Source organism: Anguilla anguilla, chromosome 13 (assembly GCF_013347855.1).
Source record: "Anguilla anguilla isolate fAngAng1 chromosome 13, fAngAng1.pri, whole genome shotgun sequence".
NCBI lineage: Eukaryota > Metazoa > Chordata > Actinopteri > Anguilliformes > Anguillidae > Anguilla > Anguilla anguilla.
Genome location: NC_049213.1, coordinates 32,175,923 through 32,200,789, shown reverse-complemented (window position 1 = coordinate 32,200,789; position 24,867 = coordinate 32,175,923). Strand labels below are relative to the sequence as shown.

General features: G+C 45.5%; 1 protein-coding gene across 2 annotated transcripts in view; it reads right to left on the bottom strand.

Moving 5' to 3' along the window:
* The window catches only part of LOC118211692 (tyrosine-protein phosphatase non-receptor type 11-like), a 42,387-nt gene that overhangs the window by 7,519 nt on the left and 10,001 nt on the right, over positions 1 to 24,867 (bottom strand). The window contains exons 1-3 of one of the 2 annotated variants that reach the window (XM_035389099.1): positions 21,709 to 21,756; positions 15,598 to 15,720; positions 252 to 446 (exon numbers count right to left, since the gene is read on the bottom strand). In XM_035389099.1, the coding sequence (XP_035244990.1) occupies positions 252 to 446; positions 15,598 to 15,720; positions 21,709 to 21,716 (326 nt within the window). In that variant the 5' untranslated portion in view covers positions 21,717 to 21,756. Of the gene's footprint in view, positions 1 to 251; positions 447 to 15,597; positions 15,721 to 21,708; positions 21,757 to 24,867 lie in introns of those variants that run through there. The other variant, XM_035389098.1, reaches the window with a different exon arrangement.

Below are 24,867 nucleotides of genomic sequence, written 5' to 3'. Positions count from 1 at the left end.
ACTCTCCAGGCAACCACAGGTTCCGAGGGTGTAAAAGGATCTGGCCACCAGGTGGCAGCATTTCTCAGAAAAAAAAAACCCCTCAGAAGAGCCCCATCCACAGTGAAGTTCTGAGGCAGAGGGAGTCTGGCAGCTGGAAGGTACCTCTCAGACGTGGGCTCCTTGCAGTTGAGGGGGGTTAGGGGGGGCCGACCGTACCTCTTGGAGGTGGGGTCCTTGCAGTTGAGGGGGTTAGGGGGGGCCGACCTTACCTCTCGGAGGTGGGGTCCTTGCAGTTGAGGGGGTACTTGAGCTCGATGACGTCGCCGTTCTTCTCTCGCAGGAGGTCGATCTGCTCGGTGTAGTACTGCACCAGCTCCGCCAGCGTGGCGAACTTCTCCCCGCCGTACAGGTCGTAGTAGTCCCCCGTGTTCTGGATCTTGATGTGGGTGACCTCATCGTTCCTCCTGCATCAGGGGAACGAACGCGGGACACATTAACACCACAATGGACCAAAAAAAACAACAACTGGAAAGCATTGGAAATGTTTGTAAAAAGCAGTCAAAGTAAGAATAGTCCCATATCCCCAAAACACCCACAAGCACTTTCCTTATGACAAAGGAACTGTAAAAGCACCTGAAAGTAGCCACAGCACCGTCACTCCAAAAACAAAATTATCACGTGAGAGGAAGGGATAGAATCCTCACTTTCATTTGATAGTCACCCTATTAAAATGAGTAAAATGAACGCTCTTTAACACATGGAGTGCCAGTAATAATTGTTGCCCAAAACTGTATAGCCGCAAGAATGTGCAACTCTGCACAACAAAGACAATCTAGACTGTCTTGTATTTTATTTATTTTTTATATAACTCACTTATCCTCTGCTGGACTAGGTCATTTTGCAAAAGCAGCTTTTAAAAGTGGGATGATTCAACTTTAGCATCACAAAAGCAGAGGAGCTACTTTTCCGTGAATGAGACTACTGTAGCAGGTGAAAGGTTTGATGCTTCTGGGTTTCGCACAGGAACAAGGACATAGCGTTGTGTGGGAATGCTCTTGGGGAACTGCAGCACACAGTGCCAGGGCCGTAGTCAGATGTGGCCTGCCATGGGACCACACGTCCACAGAAATTGCTAGATCAAGCTTCCCCTCGGATCTAAAAGCTGTGTAATGGATATGTGAAACAGCACGAGCCTGTGCAGACCGTTGTGCTGTTTCCAGGCCCAGTGAATCAGCTCTACCTTTTCTTTAAAAAAAAAAGTAGAGCAGAGAGGCTGCCTTCCTTTCACATTTTCCCCTTCATTCAGCATTCACACAGGCAGACAGCAGAGAGAGAAACAGATAAAGGGCAGCAGGTCAGAAGGTGCGGTAGCGGGGTTCGAACCCGCGCCGGGGCAGGGAGGGGGATTCACAGGTGGCGTAAGAGTCGGCCTAGCAGACGCGTGCGACGCGTCTCCCCCAGATCATCTCCGCTAGCCGCCGTCGGGCGCGAGTCAAACGAACGCCCTCGCTGCTCGAAGGCCTACGCGGCACGGCTCGCGAGGCAGAAGGGGGGGGGGGGGCAAAGGCACCGGGGGCGACGGTGGTGCAGGGAGAAGACGAGGCACGAGACTCCGCCCCCCACACGGGCCCCTGCGCCCACGTCGCTTTTGATCTGATGCCAGTCAGCGCAGGCTCTTCTTCTTCTTCTTCTTCTTCTTCTTCTAGAGAACGCGCTTTCCAGCCGCTTCATTGGAAAGGATGATTTTCACATCAGCGGCAGCAGAGCGTCAGAGCCTCGGTTGCACAAGGCGTGCGGGTGTTACATAACTAACGAAAAGGCCGTCTGAGTAAAAAACGTTGGCTTTTGAGTAACGTTTATTTTTAAGTACTGCCGCGCCAGGGCGTAGAAACCACACCGGCAGCGCAGAGAGATGTCAGGACGCCCACACAGACGGGCGCATTCGCGTACGCTACAAACCGCGGCCCCGCGCGGAAGGCCCAGATCTTATCGAGCGCGCACAACACGACGCGAACGTCAGCTCCAAAATCCCGATCAAACACGTACTTCCAACAACCTGACGAACAGCAAATACAGAAAACAATACACAAAATTTCACTCCCCCCCCTCCCGTTTCTCCGTCTCCGAATTCATTTTCTTCCCTAAATGTTTTATCGAAATGAATTACAGATCGAAAGCGCAGAAAGTTCTCTCTCTACTGTAATTCTGCATTCATAACTCTCCCTCCCCCCCTCTCTCTCTCTCTCTCTCTCTCTCCCTCCTCCCCTCTCTCTCTCCCTCTCTCTCTCTCCTCCCCCCTCTCTCTCTCTCTCTCTCTCTCCCTCCTCCCCTCTCTCTCTCTCTCTCTCCTCCCCCCTCTCTCTCTCTCTCTCTCCGTCCCTGTAATTCACTTCTCGCTGAGCAAACTGCATTATGGACACGGCGTTGAGGAGCGAGGAGCGAGGCTTTCCGCCCTCTCTGTGGCGTAACGGCCGATGGCGGGCGAGAGGATGCGCGGGGTGACGCCGCGCGCGGGGCGCCGTGATGCGATTTGCGCGGGTATCGCGGAGGGAGAGGCGGGCGCCCGATTGGGCCGCGGGCTCGTAACGGCGGCTTCCTCCTCCTCTTTCTGTTCTGCCTCGCGGGCGGTTGCTACGGCGACGACAGTTGCAAAGCGAGCTCGGACAGGAGAGCCCCGGGCCGGGCTGAGCTCGGCCCTTTGCGACCGGCCTGCGGCTCGTACAGTCCACAGGCGAGGGGCCGGGTCAGACCCGCCCGTCTCCCGGGCTCGTCCGGCGACACTCCGGAACCCGATCGAATCCCTTTCGCCGGGGAGCTCCAGACTCGTTAGTGCTGAACATTTAAACACTGAACACTTAGAGATCCCAGACTCAATATCCTGCAACACGCATGTCACCAGAAAGACATGAACACTAAGGCAATCGGTTGAATAACTGTACAGCTGTATCAATGGGAAAATTATTACGCCGTTTAACATTCAAACATCATGAAGCTCTGCCCAGTATAACGGAGAGGACTGCGGCTTCATTTGTGTCCTCTGTAATGCTCGGGTGAGGCAGGCAAATTCAGAACATTATAAGTTAATCGCAGCCCCCAGAACCTGCCTCAGAGCACTCCTCCACCCTGCCCCAAATCCCCAGCCTCCCCTCTTCACTGGCGGTCTCTTCCTTCTCTGCTCATCTGACCCCTCGGTCGGTTACTGGGGCCGGGAGCCCACCAATGAAAACACTGTTTTCCCGCGGTTCGCATTTTTTCCCTGTTCTGTCACGCTGGCCCCGTGGCTTCCAGCCTCCGCGCTGAGCTCGGGGGAGGCCTGGAAGACGCAGCTGCGATGTCGGCCGGAAGCCTTCTCAGCTCGGGGTGGGGGGGGGGGGAACGCCTCGCTCGCTTTCATCCTGGGAAGCAGCGCGAGAACATCCCCCCCCCCCCCCCCCGTTCCCGGTGAAGTGTCAAACGGACCGCACAATCGCGCCATTGAGCCCCCCCCCCCGCCTACCCACACCCCTCAGAGTGCTTCCCACCCAGGGCTCAGTTACACTAAGGGGGAGGGGGCATCTGTGGGTCAATGTGCAAAAATATCCAGAATGAGAGAATGTGAAATGCGGCCTGTCAGTGAAAGACTGCATTTGAGGAAAGTTCATTCTCGTCTTCTCTGGTGCTGTCTAACTGATGTCACCCAACAGCTTTCCCACATTTATCACAGAAATCACTGGGAGAGTATCCGGACGCTTACACCACTCTATGAAGAACATAGACAAAGTATAACTGCCACACCCATCTCACCTCTACCCTCGTGATTTATTTTCCTGCTGAAGGACAGCCATTGGCCCAACAGATAAACAGTGAAAAAGCACACTGGAGGTTTCTGGAAATCTTTGTCCATCTTAACCAATTAGATTGGAACATATTTCTCGACCACTCCATCAAGACTAGTCACCAAAATATGTTTCTTTGCTATGTAAACCATAAGTGGCATTAAAATTCTAAGTAGGAGATTAATCAGTACCTGGTTTTTGGGTCCTGACTGACTTAACCAGCCAAACCTCAGTAAAAAAATAAATAAATAAATAAAAGAAGCAAACATGTCTAAATGATTGGTAGGATTTAATGGTTTTGTGTGCAGATTTGACCAGCGAAACTTGGGGAAGAGGCAGAATCGGTTCAACATCCCACAATGAACAGAGCAGCAACATCTCATCAGCTGACCCTGGACTTGACTTGGATCCAGCTGGCACAGTACAAATCTGATACAGTTAAACTCAGTTTGAAACAGAACTTGCTGCTTGGCTTCTAATGGGAATTTAATAGTCATTTTGAAGAGCTGTGGAGGTAGCATATGTGCTGGTGTTATACGGTTGTCTGCAGTAAAGAATCCACAGTGGAGCCGTTATTCAAAAGCCAGTTCAGGCATCACACTTTACGAAATGAAATATATCCGCAGCACGTACCAGGAAATGGATACCTGTTACCGGCTTACTTCCTGGGGAGCTGGACCATTCGGTAGAGATAAGTGCTACGACCCGGCAGGTTTGAGTAGAAAGGAGGAGGCAAAAAGAAGCACGAATTTGGCTCTTACTCCAGAGCGGAAAGGCAGCTTCGACAGCCACATCATGCGCTTCCATGGCTGCTTTAAAGCATTAAAATCCATGACTGCGCTCGGTCTGATGCAGAACAAAACAGAACATTATCTGCCGCTTAGCGCTGATCCCCAAAACTGAGCCCTCTCCGCCGGGCTCTCCAGCGCTCCCCCGGGGGCCCGCGAAGCCCGTCACAGAAGCTCATTACACCTGGAAGTGTTCAGTGACTCAGCACATGCCTTCTGCCAAAGATAGAGAAGAGTGTGTGTGTGTGTGTGTGTGTGTGTGTGTGTGTGTGCATGTGTGCATGCATGACCATGTATGTGCGTGTGTGTGAGTGCATGTACGTGAGTGTGCGTGCATTTGTGCATGTATAAATGAGTGTGTGTGTGTACGTGCGTGTGTGCATGTGTGTGTGTGTGTGTGTGTGTACGTGCGTGTGTGCATGTATGTGTGTGTGTGTGTGTGTGTGTGTGTATGCATGTGTATACGTGTGCGTGTGTGCATGTATAAATGAGTGTGTGTGTGTGTGTGTGCTTGCATGTACATGTGTATGCGTGCATGTACGGGCATGTGTGTGCGTGTACGTGTGTGTGCATGTATGTGTGTGTGTGTGTACGTGCGTGTGTGTGTGTGTGCTCAAAGCTTAGGTCCCCCTGCTGCACAGGGTTCCTGACAGTAAGAAGAGACAGCTGAATGTTTCCTAAAGGCTGCTGCATACATGTGTCTCAGACATACATAAGAACCTGTAACAAGGCGAAGCAGCGCTAGCTTGTGTTAGCTGCGCCTGCATGGACTGCGCACTGCACTCCCTGAAGCCCCTGTATGCGTGGGGGAGGTGAGCTCAGACCCAGCTGCAGGGCTGGCTGGTGCGCTGTGTGCTCAGGGCGTGGGAGTTTAGCATTCGCCCAGGAGCACTCAGAAACGGCAGGCTACCGCGGGTCAGAACGCCCAAACCCCATCAGCGAGCAATCGCAGCGGGCTCCGGCACTTCTGCCCCCAAACCCAAACCCAAACGGCTGGGAAGCAGAACCGAGGGATCGGAGTGGGTCGCCTGTGATGACCCGGCCTCCTCCGCTACGGCCCGAAACTACACTTCAGCTACCGGATACGGCTCTAATCTCTGTGTTTTAGTAAATATGTCCATGATAAAAATTGAAAATTTTATTAATTTAATTTTAATTTAGGGCATAAGTTTGTGAAAACATGCATAATATAAATATGGGTAAAGTTATAAATATGGTGGTGTACAAGCAAATGTCACAGATGCTCTGACCTGATCCTTCTCCCTTTGACTCCCTGTGATATCGCATTGTGTCAGGGATCCCCAACTATTATGAACAACCTGAAAAGATGTAAAGATTTGAATGCACGAAACTGCCGATAGTGTTTTACTGATTTTTGAAACTATTTTATTAGTTGTTGTATTCTGAGGAATTTACAGAACATAGAAACCAGCCCATACCGCTCTCTCTCACCTGGCTGAAACGCTCAGAGAAAGCAGAAGGGCTGGGCTGTGCTGTGCTGTGCTGAGTTGGGCTGTGCTGTGCTGTGCTGTGCTGGGCTGTGCTGGGCTGTGCTGTGCTGTGCTGTGCTGTGCTGTGCTGTGCTGTGCTGTGCTGTGCTGGGCTGGGCTGGGCTGGGCTGGGCTGGGCTGCGCTGCGCTGCGCTGCGCTGCGCTGTGCTGGGCTGCGCTGTGCTGTGCTGGGCTGTGCTGTGCTGCGCTGTGCTGGGCCGGCCGCCGCGCTCAGAGTGCTCCAGACACCGTCGGCGGCCCAGCTGCATGCCTGCGGTCGGTCGGAGCGCGTGGGCTGAGGTCTGGATCGAGTTACGTGCAGCGAAACCTCACCACAAAGCCGCAGGGCGACGAGCCCGGCCCCCTCACCCCCCCCCCCCCCCCCCCCCCCCCCAAACAGAAACACACGGAAGGAGGACAGATGCCCATTTGCTCCTGCTCCTGCTGCCCACTCAGACAGACAGCCTAAAACAGTCACCCAAAAAACTGATTCTGATGTCAGGGTGAATACCTGAACACCACCAACCTGACCCTGGCCTGGCCAATTTCAATGCGAATAGCCTGACACACCATACTATGCTAAGCACAACTCACAGAGAGAGCAGCTTCCCCTCAAAATGGACTTCCCTTCCAAAATGTGCACCAGGGAAATTCCAGTTAGAATAAGAGGGGCTGATATGCCCTATATAAAATAATAATGCGGGATTTCTCGAATATCGATTCCTAACTCAAATAATGGCAGAGGGTTCTCTGCTCAGTAGACTTTATAGCACTCTTCAATGGTAAAAAGGGTATTTTTTATTTTTATCTGCAGACAATAATACAAGCCCCAAGAGCATGATACTTGCAGTGACCTTCTCTTTACAACAGTCCTCCTAAAAGTTTAATTAAATTACCCACCATGATGTAGGGCAAAATAAATCTGCTCCTGTTTAATATGAAAAGTACAATACCCTCCAAAAGCATGTTAATGGTAGAGTGAAATATGCTATTCTGCCATATACTCAGAGCATTTGGTTTTGAGATCAAAAGATTAATATGAGACAAAAGTACAGGTAATCAGATTTTATTACATGGTATTTACATACGTACACATGTATTACCATTTTACAGAAACAGATTAACTTAAAAATGAATCAAAGCAATGAAGTCTAACATTTGCTAGCAAAGTCCTTAAATGCAATAACTGCATCAAGTCTACAACCCACTGACATCACCAAACATTTGGTATCTTCTTTAAAATGCCTTTACAAGCCTTCACGGCTGCCACTTTCGGCTGAATTTTTGTTTCGGGCGGTTTCTGTCTTCCGTCTCCTCTTTAGCAAGTGAAATGCATGGATTTAAATCAGGCGACTGACTTGGCAAGTCAAATCTTTCCACTTTTTCCGCACTGATGAATGCCTAGGCAGGGTGTTCGGCATCATTGTCTTACAGCAGGATGAAGCGCAGGCCAATGAGGTTGGAGGAACTTCTTTGTACATAGCCAGAAAAAAAAAATCTGTCTGTACACCTCCAAATTCATCCTACTCTTTCCATCCTCTGTTACATCATCAATAAAGATGTGTGAGCCTGTTCCAGGAGCATCCATACATTCCCAACCATGACATCATCTCCTCTGTATTTCACAGATGAGGTGGTCTGCTTTGGATCATGGGCCGTTCCTTCCTTTGCCCACATTTCTGGCTCTCCATGGCTTTGCTAAAGGTTTGCTTTGATCTCATTCAGCCGCAAAATTTTGTTGCAGAACTCTTCTGGCTCGACTTCTGCATTGTTCAATGAATTCTGATCTGGACCTTTTCGGTTCTTGCTGGTGATGAGAGGTTTGCAGAATATGGAAGTACGGTAGGCCGATTGCGCAAGTTGAAAATGAATCATTTTTACTTTTACTTTCCCCATTTGTTTTCCCCTCCAAATAAGAGGTTTAGAAGAACTGCACTTGTCTGAGGTAAACATCGAATCTGTATCTCGACGTGCCCCATAGACACCACTGTGAAGTGACTGACATTGAGAAAAAAAAAAAACACAAAAAAAAATCTTGACAACGAAGCAGGTGCTTAAAATACTTCCAGAACAAATAGAAATGACGGAAAATAGGTGCAGGTTGAATTGTGCTTACACAGCAAAAATAGCACATTTCACTCTACCGTGAACACACTTTTGAAGAGCGCTGTATATTTACCTTGGCGTTCACGCACTCGGTTACGATATCGTGATCATTTCAGGCCCTCAGCCCTGCATGTGTAGGTGCTTGTTCCTTGTCCGTCAGCAATTTTGAATGTCACTGCGTTTTTCCTGTCTTTGAACTTTATCTTAAAACTGAGAGCACATAGCCATTTGTTTCCCTTGCTTACCATGCATCACTGTGGTCTTTGCCTCTTAAGGTCCGTGAGATTCGAAGCCAATATTTCCAATCGCAACAAGGGTGTCTTTAAGAGGTATATTTCCTTGAATCAATTGAATCATTCTAAATTTTATTAGACTCCTACCACAATAGGTATAAGCAACAATGTGTATTCACCCACATTTGGCTAATTGTCTCTTTAAATGAATAATTCAAACCAAATGAATGTGTTTGAATTGACCTGTTGTATTTTCTAAGCAAAATTAAGCTGCATTCAATGCATTTTTTTAACGTAACCTCCATCACTTGGTTGGAAGTGTATAACAGTTATTTGACTGAAGAGGCTCTGGCCAAGACAGTAGTTGCGGTAACCCGACTGCTAGCAAAGAGCGCAGTGCGTTCGTCATTACACCCCAGCAGCGCTCTCCGTTTGGCGAAGGAGGAAACAGCGCCCCCTACTGGTTCACCAGACCAGACTCACCAGCGCGGCACGTGTTGGGCGTGAGGCCGCGCGGGCGTGTTCCGCAGCCTGGGGGGGGGGGGCGGGGGGGCGGCGGGCGTGAGGGCCCTGCCTCGACATGCCGCTTCCCGGGACATTCTGTGCCGGGGAGGCGCTCGAGCTGGCCCCCGAGGGAACTGCGCACACGCCAAGGTCAGGTCAGCCTATCACACGCCAGGCATTCCCCAGACCGCACCCCCCACCCTCCCACAGCAATTCCTCTGCTAATTGCCAGGCTTCAGTGTCAGGCCACCAGGGTGTGTAATCTGGACTTAAATACACCGATCGCATAAATCCACTCATATCATTCGGTAATCATCCGACTGTTCCTTGCTTCTTTTTCGTGTTCCCAGTTCTGCACTGGGCAGTTTATATTCTGCTGAACACAGTAAGACTTTTTCTAATAAAAATCTAAGATTGATGAAGCACGTAGGACTTGGGCTGTGTAAATGTGATGTGTTCAGCTGGAAGACCACCGGTCACCTTCCAGAACGTTCTCTTGAAAAAGGGCGAGAGACGGTGGCGTCCGTCCCGGTATCGGCGGTGCACCTGGGGGGTGGGGGGGGGGGGGTGGTGGTGGGGGGGGGCAAGGGAAGGAGCAGAGACAGATGGGCTGGGAGAGGCGGTAAGCTTGCCAGGGCTCGCAGAAGTGTTGCGCTGGGGCTGTCAGTGTGATTTAATGTGGAGTCTGGGGGGGGGGGGGTGGGGGGGGAGGGCGGCGATGGCGGTGGCGGTGGGTGCTGGAGTAGCGGCCTTCAGGGCCGTGTTCTTGGAAGCACTCCTCCTGAAAAACTACACCATCTTTTAAAAATACAGATATCCCTCTGCTGTCATCGCTGCAGTATCTGGGGTGTAATTTCCTGGGTCTGGAGGCCCCTCTTCATGGAAAGCGCGGAGGCTTATCCCCGACTGCCCTGCCACGAGGCGGTTAAACTTAGAAAGAAAAAAAAAACCGGGGGGGCAAGATATACCTGCTGAACCTATAAAAAGACTCACTTCCATCTCAAGAAAGATAAACTGACCAATTTAAACTCATGACAAAATTAAATTGGAAGATGAGAGAGAAGGTGACCTCTTAATGCACTCACCCTCACTGTTTCTGCCCACAGGGCATTGATTTAATCATAGTCTGCAGTCCTTGTGATCTCATTTGGCAAAAAAAAAATACCAACGAGAATTTATTTTTTATTTATTTTTCTTTTTACATATAGCTGATAAACAGGCAGTGACTGATAATTATTGATTGTGTTAAGACTAGGGTAAAGATTAGGGAGCTGACATCAAAGGATCATTTCCTGATCTGCAGCCAGAACCCTCTCATTAGATGACTGGTATGTTCTATAAAGAAAGATTAAAAAGTTAGAGAAATCCAAAATGACAGACTGAAAACAACTCTATCCAGCAACAGCAACCACGGCAGATACAGCAGGCAGCTGCTCGCAAGGCAAGTCTTCAAAAAGATCAAAATAAAAGTAATCTTTGCAACTACAGTCAATGTTCACCATAGAGGTGGCTCCTTTTGGTGAGTGGCTACTGAGAACTGAGAGTTTCTCGCTCTATGGTACAATGTGGAGCAGTGGCACAGCCATGTACAGTGTCCCCAAGCAGCCAGCAGCACCGCAGATGGCAAAGTGGGACGTGTGTGCCCCTTGCAGACAGGGAGAACCTGGGGCGCTGGGGGTATTGGAAGGCACTGGGTGTGTGGTTTCACCGTCGCCTAGCGACTGTATCTACCCTGACTGGCCCGTCGTGAAGGCAGAGTATGATAAGCTACTAAATCTGACTTTGCCATTCCAGTCATTCCCAGACACCCCATGCTCAACTCACATTAACTCCACGCCCCCCCCGCCCCCCCATTACCCTTTCTCACCACACCTCAGCCCACCCACACCGCCCCCCCCCCGCCCCCCCACCCCAACCCTACCACCCCTTGTATGGAACATGCTTTGCATTCCAACAATATGCACAGCACGCCTACACACTCAAGCCTCTTCCCCAATTTATTATACTCATCTATGTAATCTATCAATGTGATGTAATATTTTCCAAGATTAATGAGAGCAATAACTCAATAATCCTCAGCTCCTAAAGCCCATCTCCTCTTCACAAACTTTTTCCATTTTGATCTACGTTCACGTAATAATTTACATCCATGGTTCGCGTGTGTACTTGTGTATTAGTCTAATAATCCAAAGCACACATGTTGAGCTGCTGCTAAGCGTGTCAGGATTTCTTATTCACATTTTGGCACATGGAAGTTAAAAAAGCTGGCAAACACTGGAAGGTGTCAAGGTTTTCTGTGAATCTGCCCCTGTTGAACTCTCAGTTATCATCCTGAAATAAATCATTATATGATATATACTGTATGTAACCGTTGGCCTCATGACCTTGTTGTTGACTTGCAATTTCTAATATAAGAAAGATGTTCACACATCAAGCCTCCTTCATTTGCTTTCTCATCTCTTGGATGTATTGACATTAGTTTTAAAAATACACCTGTTTACATTGGCTTTGTAGTTGTCTGCTAACAGAACGGCTCTTTAAAACTGTGGGAAATTGTCTGGTTAAAAGTTTCCAGTTGTAGTCCTAGCATGTTGACCCAATAAGGTGAAGGAAGGAGAAAGCATGACCCAATAAGGTGCAAGAAGGAGAAAGCACGACCCAATAAGATGAAAGAAGGAGAAAGCACAACCCAACAAGATGAAGGGAGGAGAAAGCACGACCCAATAAGATGAAGGGAGGAGAAAGCACGACCCAATACGATTACAGAAGGAGAAAGCATGACCCAATAAGATTGCAGAAGGAGAAAGCATGACCCAATAAGATTAAATAAGGAGAAAGCATGACCCAATAAGATTAAAGAAGGAGAAAGCACGCATGGTGAAACGCAAGCCGGGATCAACGAGCCGCTCCACCGGTCAGCACGTCTGTTTCTGGCACCGACGAAACCTCTGACCTTCTCAGCGGACCCGCTCAAAGTCCCCAAAAGCCCTCCAAATGGAGTTTCATTTCCATTTCAGTAGAGAAACCAAGACAGACCAACACCGGCCGCTGTCTCTGTTTCATTGCCTTTTACACAGTATTATATGAAGAGATACATGTGGCGTACTGTAGATACCACAGCAAAAAAAATAAATAAAAAGTAAGCATACGCCACTTGGGCATGGTAAATGGATAACCAGAGTAAATCATACTGGGGGTTCATTCGGTGTGCAGGGTATATTATTATTATTATTATTATTATTATTACTATTTCACTGGAGAGGTCTAGAACGGCCTTAATGGAGCTTCTGCTTCTGATGACAGTAAAGCAGAAGAGCATTCGAGCGGTGAGTCTGTTTCTCACTACTGTAACTGCGCATCCCTCCACTGAATGACGTGTGGAAAATCTGGTCCCAGGTCAGCTGAATTTCCCTTTTTTTAAAATATGCAGGCAGGCGCTGTGGACAAAAAAAAAAAAAAACCAAAAATAAAACCCAACCTTGGTTGTAGTAGTATAGAAACTTTTTCCATTGCTGCTCAGAAGGTTATTTTAGGTCTAACTTAATTTTCACTTCCTGTGTGTCTTTTTTTTCGAGTGGTTTGTGTCGAGTGAATATTTTGACTGACTTGAGCATAACTTTCAAATGAATGCTCAAAGACCAACTGTCAAACCAGATTCCTGGAGGGAATTTTTTATTTTATTTTTTTTTTTACCTTGACCTATGCTCTTGATTGTTTAATGAGTCCCAATCATGTGTTCATCTTGATGAAAATGATAAATTACAACTGAAGACTACACGTTTCAGGTACCCTAGAAATAGCTTACTGTGATGCACATAAATAATATAAGAATCTGTCATCCTAAAGGAATTCAGCATTCTTCCGGTCTACAGTGGCCATGAAGCTACTGTATGTTTCAACAAAATCCATCCCCAACTTTATCCACTGTCCTGTCAGACAAACACACATCCAACTTGCACTCCACCTGACAGTGGAAGCAATATAAACCAGTCATTGGACAGCAACGAAGGTATGCCCAGTGCAGTAACTACACAGTTTGATCAGCATGGCGCACAGAAGCAGAGTTCACAGGACTTCTGAATTGACTGAGGACACAGTTGACACCTGATTATACTTGATAAACCAGAATCTAAAAAATCAATCTGGGGATTGTTAGCCCCCCGACCCCACACAAAATCTACTGAATTGGTGGAGCATTACATAGATTTTGTGAGTTAACAATAATTCCTTACATTTGCATAAAGCTTTTCTCAAAATGCAAAAAGCGCCTCTTAAAGTGATGAGGGGGAAGCTCACTCACTACCAACGTGCAGCACCCACCTGGGTGATGCACGGCAGCCATTTTGCACCAGACATCAGCTAAGGTGAAGAGGGGAAGAGTTTTTTTTTTTTTAACGGGATGATTACGTGACAGGTTGTAAAAGTCAGGTTTGGAATTTGGCCAGGACACCAGGGAACCCCCTACTTTTTGTGACAAGCATCATGGGATCTTCGATGGCCACAGTGAGTCAGAATGTTGGTCTAATGACTCATCTGTAAGACGGATTCACAAATTCACAAAAACATGAAAGTCACAGAAACTTCTGACCGTCACGCACAAGTGTCTGACTCATATATGCACTTCAGTTATCCAAGAGTAGCAACAACCTATACAATATTGATGCCATAGAGTGGTGATGATATAACATTGACAAAACATTCCAGTAACACTGTGAGAACATTTTGTGAATATGGATATCTTAGAAGGATTTATTCCTAAATTGGTTATCATCTATTTCAGACCTAATTTCACTTCAATATGCCTCAATGAAGCATGCATTATGCACAAAAAAACAGCAGTTATGATTTTCCATTAATTTATATAAAAGTATTATACTGAGGCAAAATTTTTCCTACTCAGCTTTCTTGGCTCAAAAACACTGACACTACAGTCAAGTATGGTTAAAAAAAAAAAAAAATAAAATAAAAAAAAAACACTGTACACTGTGGCATTAAATTTTGATTTTTATCTTAAATTAGGAACCAAAAGGGCCATCTTATAGAATTTTCCTGGAGGGACTACAAATCGTTGAAGGACTTCTATTATAAAAAGATCATGCTTTCTTTCTGTATTGTTTTGTTCTTTTTCCAAAGGATGGAAACTTTTCAAACCAGAAAACGCCTACGTACACTTACAAAGGCTCACAGAAACGTACAACAGTAAAATACACAGGCATAAGCCCACACACACTCAAAACCACACACACACACATGCACACACAGACACACTAAAACCACACAAACACACACACACACACACACACAGGCGCAGATACAGACAGACACTCTTGATCTGATAAGATAAACCCAAGCTTCCATTTTGCTAAAGAAGCATTTGGTGTTTAGGTTAACCCAATTGAAGAGGAGGCGGAAGATTCATCTTTGATCATAAACAAATCAACCACTAGCACTAAGCAAAATTATTTCCACAACTGCAGACGCTCAAGATGTTATCATTTCGTATGTTCCAGCATTTATTTTTCGTCTTACTAAATCAAGTGGAAAAAATGTTCACTCACTCACCACCTATGTGGATATTTAGAGTAGCTGACTAGAGTAGCTAGTCAACCAATGCAATTATTTCTACTTTACATTACCTTCAAACGCAGACTAAAGACTCATCTCTTCAGGCTGCACCTCTCCCCACCCCTCCCTAGCCTATAGTTTAGCTCAATGTACCTAGTTAGGCTAATACGATTACGTTAGTTTTTATTTGGCAGGATTGTTTTTGTTTTGTCTGATTCTGATTAGGCAAATGTGATTTCAGTGCTAGTTTGTACTTGGCAGGATTGTTGTTTACTGAACAGGTTACTATACAGGGTTGGAGTCCTGAGGTCCTGTGGTCACTTCTGGCACTACGATCTTTACTTCACTCTAGTGTGTTTCTTTTGCACCTCTGCACCTTGAACTAATGCACTTGTTGTACGTCGCTCTGGATAAGAGCGTCTGCTAAATGCCTGTAATGTAATATAATTATATATATATATATATAACATTACTTTTTCAAATTAGGCAATTTACTCTTTGATGATTGTTGCAGCTACATTGCAGTATCATTGCTGGAGAGATATCGGCAATGCCACGTGTGACCCCTTTATTTGTACATATACAGGAGTGTTATTATTCTTTGTCCATTGTTCTACATACAGCACTATATTTGTGCTGAAAATATAGTGCAATACACGCAATATTAAGGTCAAAACCACATAAGCATTTATTACAGTAGACATGCTCATCCATTACAAATGACTTGAGCGACGGCCCTGCAGAATAAGGCGATTCTGTAATGCTTTGATTGACGCATGGAGGATATTCATATGTCATTTTCCAGAAGCGAGGTGCTTGGATGTTAATTATTAATGTCGGTAATGTTAAAAAAAGTAAGCCATTTTGTTCATGATAAATTAACAGGACCTCAATATAAGTGTTACCAAAATTTGAAGATCTGGACCTTAGTTACACAACTTTCCCTTTCAACTGGGATGTAAATGAAGAGAAAATGAGCTCATATGGGTTGGCAGGTCGGTCGATTTTTGGGCTGTTGGCACGACTCTGGCACAAACAGCCCGGCCCATTCCAGCGCCAGACAGAGAGGTTGTCTGAAATTCCACCAGGGCGGCGCTAAAGAGAGCCACTGTACCTGACTGAGAGAGTGAAGTCCCCCGGGTTGCTCTTGCTCGGCCGGGCCAGAAAGTTTCCGTGGACGCCCCGCGTGAGGAGCAGCTGCTCCGCCTCGATCCCGGTGATGTTGGGGTGGAACCACCTGCAAGGGGCGGGGGAGGAAAATCATCTCAGACATGGGGAGGTAGCGTTTTGAAAATTTAATTGTGGGATTCTCAAACCAATCAAGTCGAGCTGGGTAAGAAAAAAAGAAAAAGGAAACAACAAATTCCCTGGTATAGAACTTTCATCTGCATTAATTTAGCATGTTGCGCACCTCAGAATAAAAACAGGTGGAAGTAGAAAAAGAATAAATGAATAAACAAACACAAAGGCAAGCAGTATGCTTCCAACAGCCTAGAGATGATCCATGCCAATATTGTACAAACAAAACTACTCTCATACATAACATCATTTTCATTCTGATACACAGCAACGACCCACAAACCAGACTGTTGTAAAATCTATGGGCTTTAACAGCTCCCTCCATCATACAGCATAATACTCAGTTCAGATTTTGCCATCACAAGATTAACAGGATGATTTTGTGAAGCAGAAATGAATAAGACAGTGTGTGAAGCGGACTGGACACGCGGTTTTCAGCATCCTGCGCACAACGCACGACCAGCAAATCCGGCTTAACCCAGTGACCCGGCCACGATCCCCCACGACGGGTATTCCCCGAGATTAGCGTTTCATCACTGCGGCTGAGCCATAATCTACTGCCTAAATAACCTGGATATGGCTGCCAGGGGCAGCCTCTCTCACTTGTATCAGGCCTAATGGGCCAAAGCAACCAATTGCGAGCTGATCCTCAAACTCAAAATAGACTGAGAGGAGGAAAAAAAAAAAAACCAGGAGCAGGACTAAATAGGAAAGATAGGAAACCTAAACTTAGGAGAACACAGAGGTATAAAGTGCTGTACTTGCTACGATTTGTCAGGCTGTAGCCCTGTGGATGTGCTTTTCTACAAACGGGACCAGTTGTGCTGCTTTTGTGGAAGTTCCACCCTATCACCTTACACCTGTGAACGTTTCCACAGAGTCAGTCCCATGGCCTCATTTGGCAACAACACAATCCTGCCAGCTTGCACTGATAACTAGCTTCACACAGTGGCCTTTTGAAGCGCACAGCAGAACGTCAGCAGTTACGGACTGACCAATCAACCGAGCAGGATATGAATCTACGAGTCACACAACACAAATAGGTCCTCATCAAGCCCCTTATTTCAGAACACGGATCGTCTTTGTTATTATCACTTCTGCAAAAAAGGTGAAAATTAAACAGACGTTAATCAAAATTTCCACTGATAAAACCTGTCACAGTTTCCACTGACAAAATCCGGTCTTCTAAGGCACATCAAGAAAAACCCCAAGTTCAGCTCATCTTGGATTTGGCTCATTTTTTCTTGGTCAACTTTACCTGTCATTTCCTCAAATATAGACATGCATACATTCTTTCTTTATGGCTTCTCCACGTATTTACAGTTTATGATATGTTCTTTTTCAGAGCTTAGGATAAATGGGATACATTGTCTTTTTTCTCACCAACAGTTGTCTCCTACAGACAGGTTATTCTTATGCTGCATGCATATGCTAATTACACTACACCCACACCTCCATATGGAACATCACAGTAAATGAGGAGTCAATTCCACAAGCAACTGATTCAAACCTGTGAGTTACTGGGGGCAAGTTATCGAGGGGTGGGGGTGTATGGTCAAAATTAGACAAGAGACAGCTTTTAGCAGTATGGCTAAAGCATAAACAGCGTTTTATATAAAGAAGGGACAGAGCAAAACCAAACAGCTGGTATAAGAGGCCTAAGATAAAAGAGAAGCAGGCTGCCCATATGGAAGCACACATTATTTATCAATGGGATCTAGTTTACCACCTGATAAATTACTGGTTATTAAACTAATATTTATACCTTCAAAATTATGAGTAACTGTTTAAAAAATAAGTAAGTTACAATTGCAAAAAAGGATTCCTAAAATTGGTGCATGATGACTTGACTCTCATAGTTATGAACACTTCAGAGATTTGAACGACCCACATGCACTGACAACAGCTGTGAGCTGTTCTGATGAGGTTGTGTATGCAGTTACCCTGCGGGATGGACAGAATAAGGACCGTTATAACACCCGACTGTAGCTGGGAGTCCCATGATGCAATGCACAACTGCCCATAAAACAAAGCCAAGGGAGGGAGTTTATGGTAAGCAGGGTTTTGCAACCAAATCATTGAACAGAAAACACCCTGGTTGGTAGGGCAATACACCGGGTGTGCTCTTATCCAGTGCTGTAGCAGAGTCAGTTTTAAAGGACAATCTTAAGGACCGTGTGAGCGCCTGCTTGGCTATGCGCTTGTCTCCTCACAACTGGCAAGTCTGATGCCTTATCACAGGAATGGTACTTGCTAACCTGTCCCTTGGTCATTATTCCATGATGGCCATGTAAGTCACTCCAGATGAGAATGAATGAATGGATGAATGGATGAATGGATGAATGGATGGATGGATGAATGAATGAATGAATGAATGAATGAATGAATGAATGCGGTCTCTGTGGGGCCCTGGTCTTGCAGTACTCCTCTACCCAAGGCTTATAGTGATCGCAATATAAATCCAGTTTTTCTTATAACTGCTGAGTGGGTGCACCATAAATTCATACAGATTTATTTATTTTTCCAAACCCCTGGAGCAATCAGCTGTATATATATATAAAAAATAAAATAGGCTAGCCAGGGAGTGAGCAGCACGGGTGGTGCACACGTTTCCCACAGAATTTACGGCCTTTACTGTAAAACGGCTCCAGAATCTCAAACAGACCAGAGGAACATTTGCTCCCTTTCTGAAATCGCAGCAGTGTCCTTTCCCAACAGGTTAAAGGTGTTTTTAGATAAGTAATACGGCGCAGTCCACCATCTTGAGCAGAATGAATGGTCAAATTCCACAATCTCCGATTAAGTGCGAATTTGAATAAAAACTGGCTCAGCTTTGCTGGAAAAGCTATACAAAGCCTGTTAAGTGTAGGGCAAACAGGCCGTATGCTGGCTGTGGCAGAGCAGAACAGCGTGAGAAATCATTCAGGACTTTCAGAGTCAGATACAAATTCCATTAATCAATGAGTACTGCACTAGAGAGTGCATGGATATGTAAGTATTGCAGACATGATGGATCAAACTCAATCATGGTCTCTGTGAAATACGTTTCCTCAGCAAATACACATACAAATCATAAGAGATATTTCCGGGTTTACCTCAAATAGGCCTTTATTGATCAGAATTTTCTATAAAGATTAAAAAATAAAAAATAAAAATAAAATAAAATAAAATAACTTGACTGTGCATGAAAAGACCCACACAGGAAGTGGAAGTACAATCTCAATCTGATAAGCTAACTCAGAAACAAAACGTGTGGCTTTACAGTCTTCATGCTTCCTACACTCAAGGCTGCAGTATCTCACCATCTTCTTCTCTACGACTTCCAGTGGTCCTCCACTGCCACAAGAATCTACAATACACATTTTAATTCTTCCATAATACAAACTCGAACTGCTTCTTCAAATGTTACGAGGTAACATTACTGTGGATATCCAGCGATAAAAAAAGGCTGTTAAACTTCCGTTATCCGCCAGAAAAAAAAAGCAACGGGCGCATGTGTGACCTCGTGGGCTAGCCGTTCGTAACGAGTCTCGCCTGAGAACGTTGCCAGTGGACACTGTTCGCCGGCCTCTTCGAGGAACATCTGGACCAGGCCACGGCTCCTGGAACGGACGGCATCTGATCGCTGGTGCCCTTTCATCGCGAGCGGCAGACTTCCTCACACGACCCCCCGCCCACCCCCCCCACCCTTCTTCCCCTAGAGAGATTACGGGATATTGTTTCAAACCCAGTAAATCGAAGCCGATTACAACTGTCGGGATTAACCGGGGGAAACATGCAAGCGGTGAAAGGATCAATGATCACAGAGCTGGTGTTAGGCTATATCACAGAGACAGGCGATGGATGAAAAACTGCACACTAGACAGCTACAATGTGTGGTTACACTTTGCACGCGGTCTATTTAACCCTCCTGCTGCCTTCATATTTACGCGTGTGCCCAGTGTCCACCGGGTCAAATATGACCCACCTTTGCTAGACCCCCCTGTGATAAAGCCTCTTTAAACTTTAAACCCTAAATCAATATTTGTCATGTAGAAACAACTTGTCACTCATAAATGAATAGGTGAATAGCCATATTCCTACTGCACAGTCCAGAGAGACTGTAATATCTGAGAGTCTACGCCACTAATTTCTACTAAAAAACACATATAATAGATTTTTGCTGCAATGCACATGTGGTGCTTAACATTGATTATGACTGACTTATGGTTTGATAACTGCAGGGATAAAAAGACTCATAAGACAACCTTTGTATCCTGATGGTGTACCACTTTAAAAAAAAATAACTCCAGAACAGTCATGAAATTAAAATAAAATACAATTTTTTGGGGATTTCACTGCTGGTAAACTCAGAACAGGGTTATTTTTGCTCCTGAGAACAGCAGGAGGGTTAAGCCATGGGTTTTATGGATAGGGCAGTTAGCGATAAATGCCATTTACACTAGTTGAAACCACTCTGTATGGCACCTTCTATTTCTGAGCAATTGTACGGCAATTTAAATAATTTAGAAAACGCATTACAAGTCGGACAAAGCCTTTAAAATGATCAGCGAACCTAGTTCCCACTCCTTCAATACGAACATGGGAAATGTTTGGAACGGTAATGATCTCATGGGCTCAATAACAGGAAGATATCAAATATTTTGAAATACTTCAAGCTGTGAACATCAAACAAGTAAAAAAAAAAAAAAGTACATAAAGGAAACTTAAAGATTATTAAATATAAACAGAACTGAGAAAACCAGCCCCCCTGACAACTAGCTTTAAATTTAATTGTGTTCTGTAATGTTCGCAGTCATTTAAAAATGAAGTTTCATGAATAAATCTTTTAACTCATGCCAAATGTCTCCCTGCTGGCTGCATCTTTTGTTAGCAGACAGATGAAAGACTCATCCTAACCACCCATATCATTAAAAGACAAAATATCAAGGAGAATGAGCAACAAAAAGCCTTATCATTGTGTAATCATACCCATAGGATCTTAAATAATATATAGGTTCCTGTTTCGCTGCCATTTTTGAAGTCAACTTCAAAGTTTTTTTTTTTCTGGAAACAGTTGCTTGGCAGTTGACGTTTCAATGGTCCTTATGAAGCCATGACCATAAAAAACAGGTTTTCAGCTCCAAGATTGTCCTCTCCTTCAAGGAACGACTGTCACAAAAGGCCCTCTGACAGCTCACCAACGGCCTTAAGAATAGCACTGTTGTTGTTAAGTCGGCTCTATAGTCAACTCAATTATTCCGGGCCTTCTGTACAATGCAGTGGCGCTGGTTTTTAAATCCACTGGCTTCTTCTGTATTCGTAAATCAACTGATAATAAATGTAAAAAAAATCACCATGTAAAACAAAAAACACAGATGTAAAAACAGCACAGAAACCAAACAATAATATTGCTCATGATGAAATTCACCGCTAAGTTTGCTGGAATAATGGGTGCATCAGCCATGTCTTTAACTTCCTCAGTTCCTCAATGTGCTCCATTCAACTTATTTACAAGGCAAAACTTTGTGTAGGGAAATCACACGCTTTTTACTTATTACGATCAAGACAAAAACACAACACACTGATTAATATGAGAGTACCGTTCTCATATTAATAATAAATTACTCAAATATATCATCAGTTTTTTTATTTTAGTTATAGCAAAAGCTGTGCACGCATAGCCTACATGCGTGTGAACCACGGAGACAAACAACAGAATATGTGAGTGGGCCTAGAAATATTGCATACAAATACCTGCTGCGTTCATTTTTAATGGCTATTACCAGCAATGTAACACAAGGCCATCAAATAAAGCACACAGACACAGGAAACGGCTCTCAATTATTAGAATTTGCTATCAGCTATTGTCTATGCGAGTCATACTGCGCATATGCGACGAACTTCACATCATTTCCAGCAATTCAGGAAAAGGGAGGAATAATACCGCGTCATTCTTGTGTGGTTTCTGAAATGTGTCAGAGCTTGAGCAACCTGCCACGAGCACGGGGGCAACACGCGAGGAAGCAGGAGACCTGAGGGGTGGGGTGGGCAGGAAGGGGGTGGGGAGGGCTGGGAGGGGCTTGGATGGGGGGGGGGGGGGGGGGGGCGTTGCCGGTGGGCAGTGGTTAATCTTGGATTCAGATGAGCGTGAGCCACACTGATAAGAGCGCCAGTGAGAGCAATCAGCCCCCCGAGCGAGAGGGCGTCCATCTTAGAACGCGGCGCTACGTCACCCGCCAGTGTCGGTCACCCTTTCCCTTTCTGTCTTCTGTCCTCTTCCTTCACTTCAAAGGAGTAAAACAGCCGCTGGCCTGTATATTCACACACACACCAACGCTAATATCCATTCTCTGGTGCATACATTCCTCCGTTGGCGTGAAGACTTGCAGTAAGTTTAAACAAGGTCCACAAAAACAAGAGAGACAAAAACACCACACATCGTCGAGGAAGCACAGACCAACAAACATCAGAAGTGCCGAAGAAACGAGTGGCAGTCTCAGACGGCTCCGTAGGCAGATGAGAAGGACTGAATCACCGCTTCTAGGAAGGACTGTTGATATTTTCACAGGATGGAAATAATACGTCTACGCCTTGTCCCACCGTTTGATTCATCCGTTAGAGTAACTGCTATTAAACCATTTCCAGCACCAGAGTTTCATTTCCAGAGATGCAACAGATGCTCCATAGGGTGTTGACTATTGAGCACAGCAAATCAGACCATGGGGAGTGCATCTGAGGAATAAAATGCATTGCCCATGGTCTGGTCTAGGGCAGAAGAGCTAGGGCAGTTCACTGCCTAAACTGTTCCTATTGCACCTGTAGAAGACAACAAACTGATACAAAGACGACTCAGCTTGTACATTAGAACCTCAACAAGTGCACATTCGTGTCCACTGATGATGATGACGATGGTATACTTCATCCAGTTACCGCTGCACCTCCGTCACTGTGAAGATGCTAACAGAGAATAGCTTTGTTCACCTTTATGGACCCAGCGAGCGAGCCGCCTAATTAACATAAGGACATTCCATTTGCTGGATGGCCATTCTGACCCCAGAGTCTATTTTTATGCATACAAGCAGTGTACATGCTTCCATAATTTAGCATGATATGGCCTAATGCATACTGATTCAGAGAAGGACTTGGGTGCTTTGGCTCATGTGGTTTAACCATAAAATGATGCATTTCAATGTTTACCCCTCAAGGTAAAAAGAGAAAATGTATACATACATTTCATTATTTCCACTCTTGAGAAAGATAAGCAAAAAAAAGTTAAAATAAACAACACAGGTAATAAGCTATATTGTATGTTCAAATAATAAAATTGTATTATTTTATGCCAACAAAAATTGGTCAGAGAAAAAAAAAAGTCAATTACAGGTCATTATATTTCGCATACACAATACATTACTGGCACCCCTGTTTTCAGTACTTGGAGCATCCTCCATTGGCATAATCCTGAATTATTTTCTATAGCACTTCATGAGAGAGGTGAATAAATCATTGGTGGGGGTTGAGGCTTTGACCATTCTTCCATACAGGAGCTTTGAGGATTCCTGTAGACCCTTCCAGTCTGCTCTGGACCACCCTCTTCAGTTCAAAGGTTGTTGGCCAAAACGTCCTGGTCCTTGTTGGAGATCATGATTTCATTGGCCTTATCATGAGCCCCAGGACCAACAGATGCAAAACAGTCCGTAGCATCAAAGATCCACCACCATGTTTCATTGTAGGTGTCATTTTCAATGTAAGCATCCTTCATAACACAAACCCCCCCCACTAGTGTGATTGTCCAAAAAAAGCTCCATTTTAGTCTCATCCGACCATTACACCCAGCTCCAATCAAATGTCTAATGCTGAGCATTTTGGAAGGCATCTGCACTCTACTAAAACGGCAGATTTCATCTTATCGCGCTACTCTTATTGTATTCATTCGTACCGAGAAACTAAAGATGCAATCACACTGTATTATTCCCCTGCGAAAGCTGTTTTACTTCAATTGCTTCGATAACATGCAAGCCATAATAATGGATTATAGACTGCATCAGATATGAAATTGTGAGCACCAAAGTAAATAACGTGCGAAACGGGAAAGCACAATGAGACAAAGGTCTAGAGTGTACCTTTCATTTCATTTCCAGCGTTTATAATGCTCCATGTTCATCAACGCAACCCAACGCACCCAATGAAAGCACTGCAGAGAATCATTCGCTCTGTCTTTCCATTTTAAGATGATTCACTTTAGTTTCTTGACTGCACTCTTATTCTGTCATACTTTGCCTATTCCGCCTTCCCTTCTCAATCATATTTTAAGGCGTAAATGTTTTGAAATGTACGGATATAAACGCACTACGGAGGAGGAGAGAAATGCGAACCAAGAGCTATGTGTTTACAAAGGACACAGACGACAAAAGAGATTTTCAGAGGAATAATGGACCGGACATAAAGGCATTTATATAGCACATTTTCCAGCAACTACTGCATAAAGTGCTTTACCATGAATGCCTCTCATTCACCCATTCACGCACACACACACACACACACACACACACACACACACACACACACACACACACACACACACACACACACACACACACACACACACACACACACACACACACACACACACACACACACACACACACACACACACACACACACACACACACACACACACACACACACACACACACACACACACACACACACACACACACACACACACACACACACACACACACACACACACACACACACACACACACACACCAACAGCCAAAGGCAGCCATGCAAGGCACTTAGCAGCTCGGCGGGAGCAATCGGGGATAGTCGTCTTGCTCAAGGACACTTCGACACACCCAGAAGGCCGGGGTTCAAACCAACAACTCCCCGGTTGCCAGACAACTGCTCTACCTCCCCAATACCGATGCATAGAGAAATGTTAGTGCACTCTTTTCCCACAGCATGCTAATCCTGCTATGGTAAATAAGCGGGTGCTTGCAGGGCACAGAGAACAGGGGCACAGAGGATGGCCAATGGCGTACCCTCTCCAGCCCTGAGGGAAAGCACAGAGACCCCGCACACGCACCCAGCCCCCTGCCCT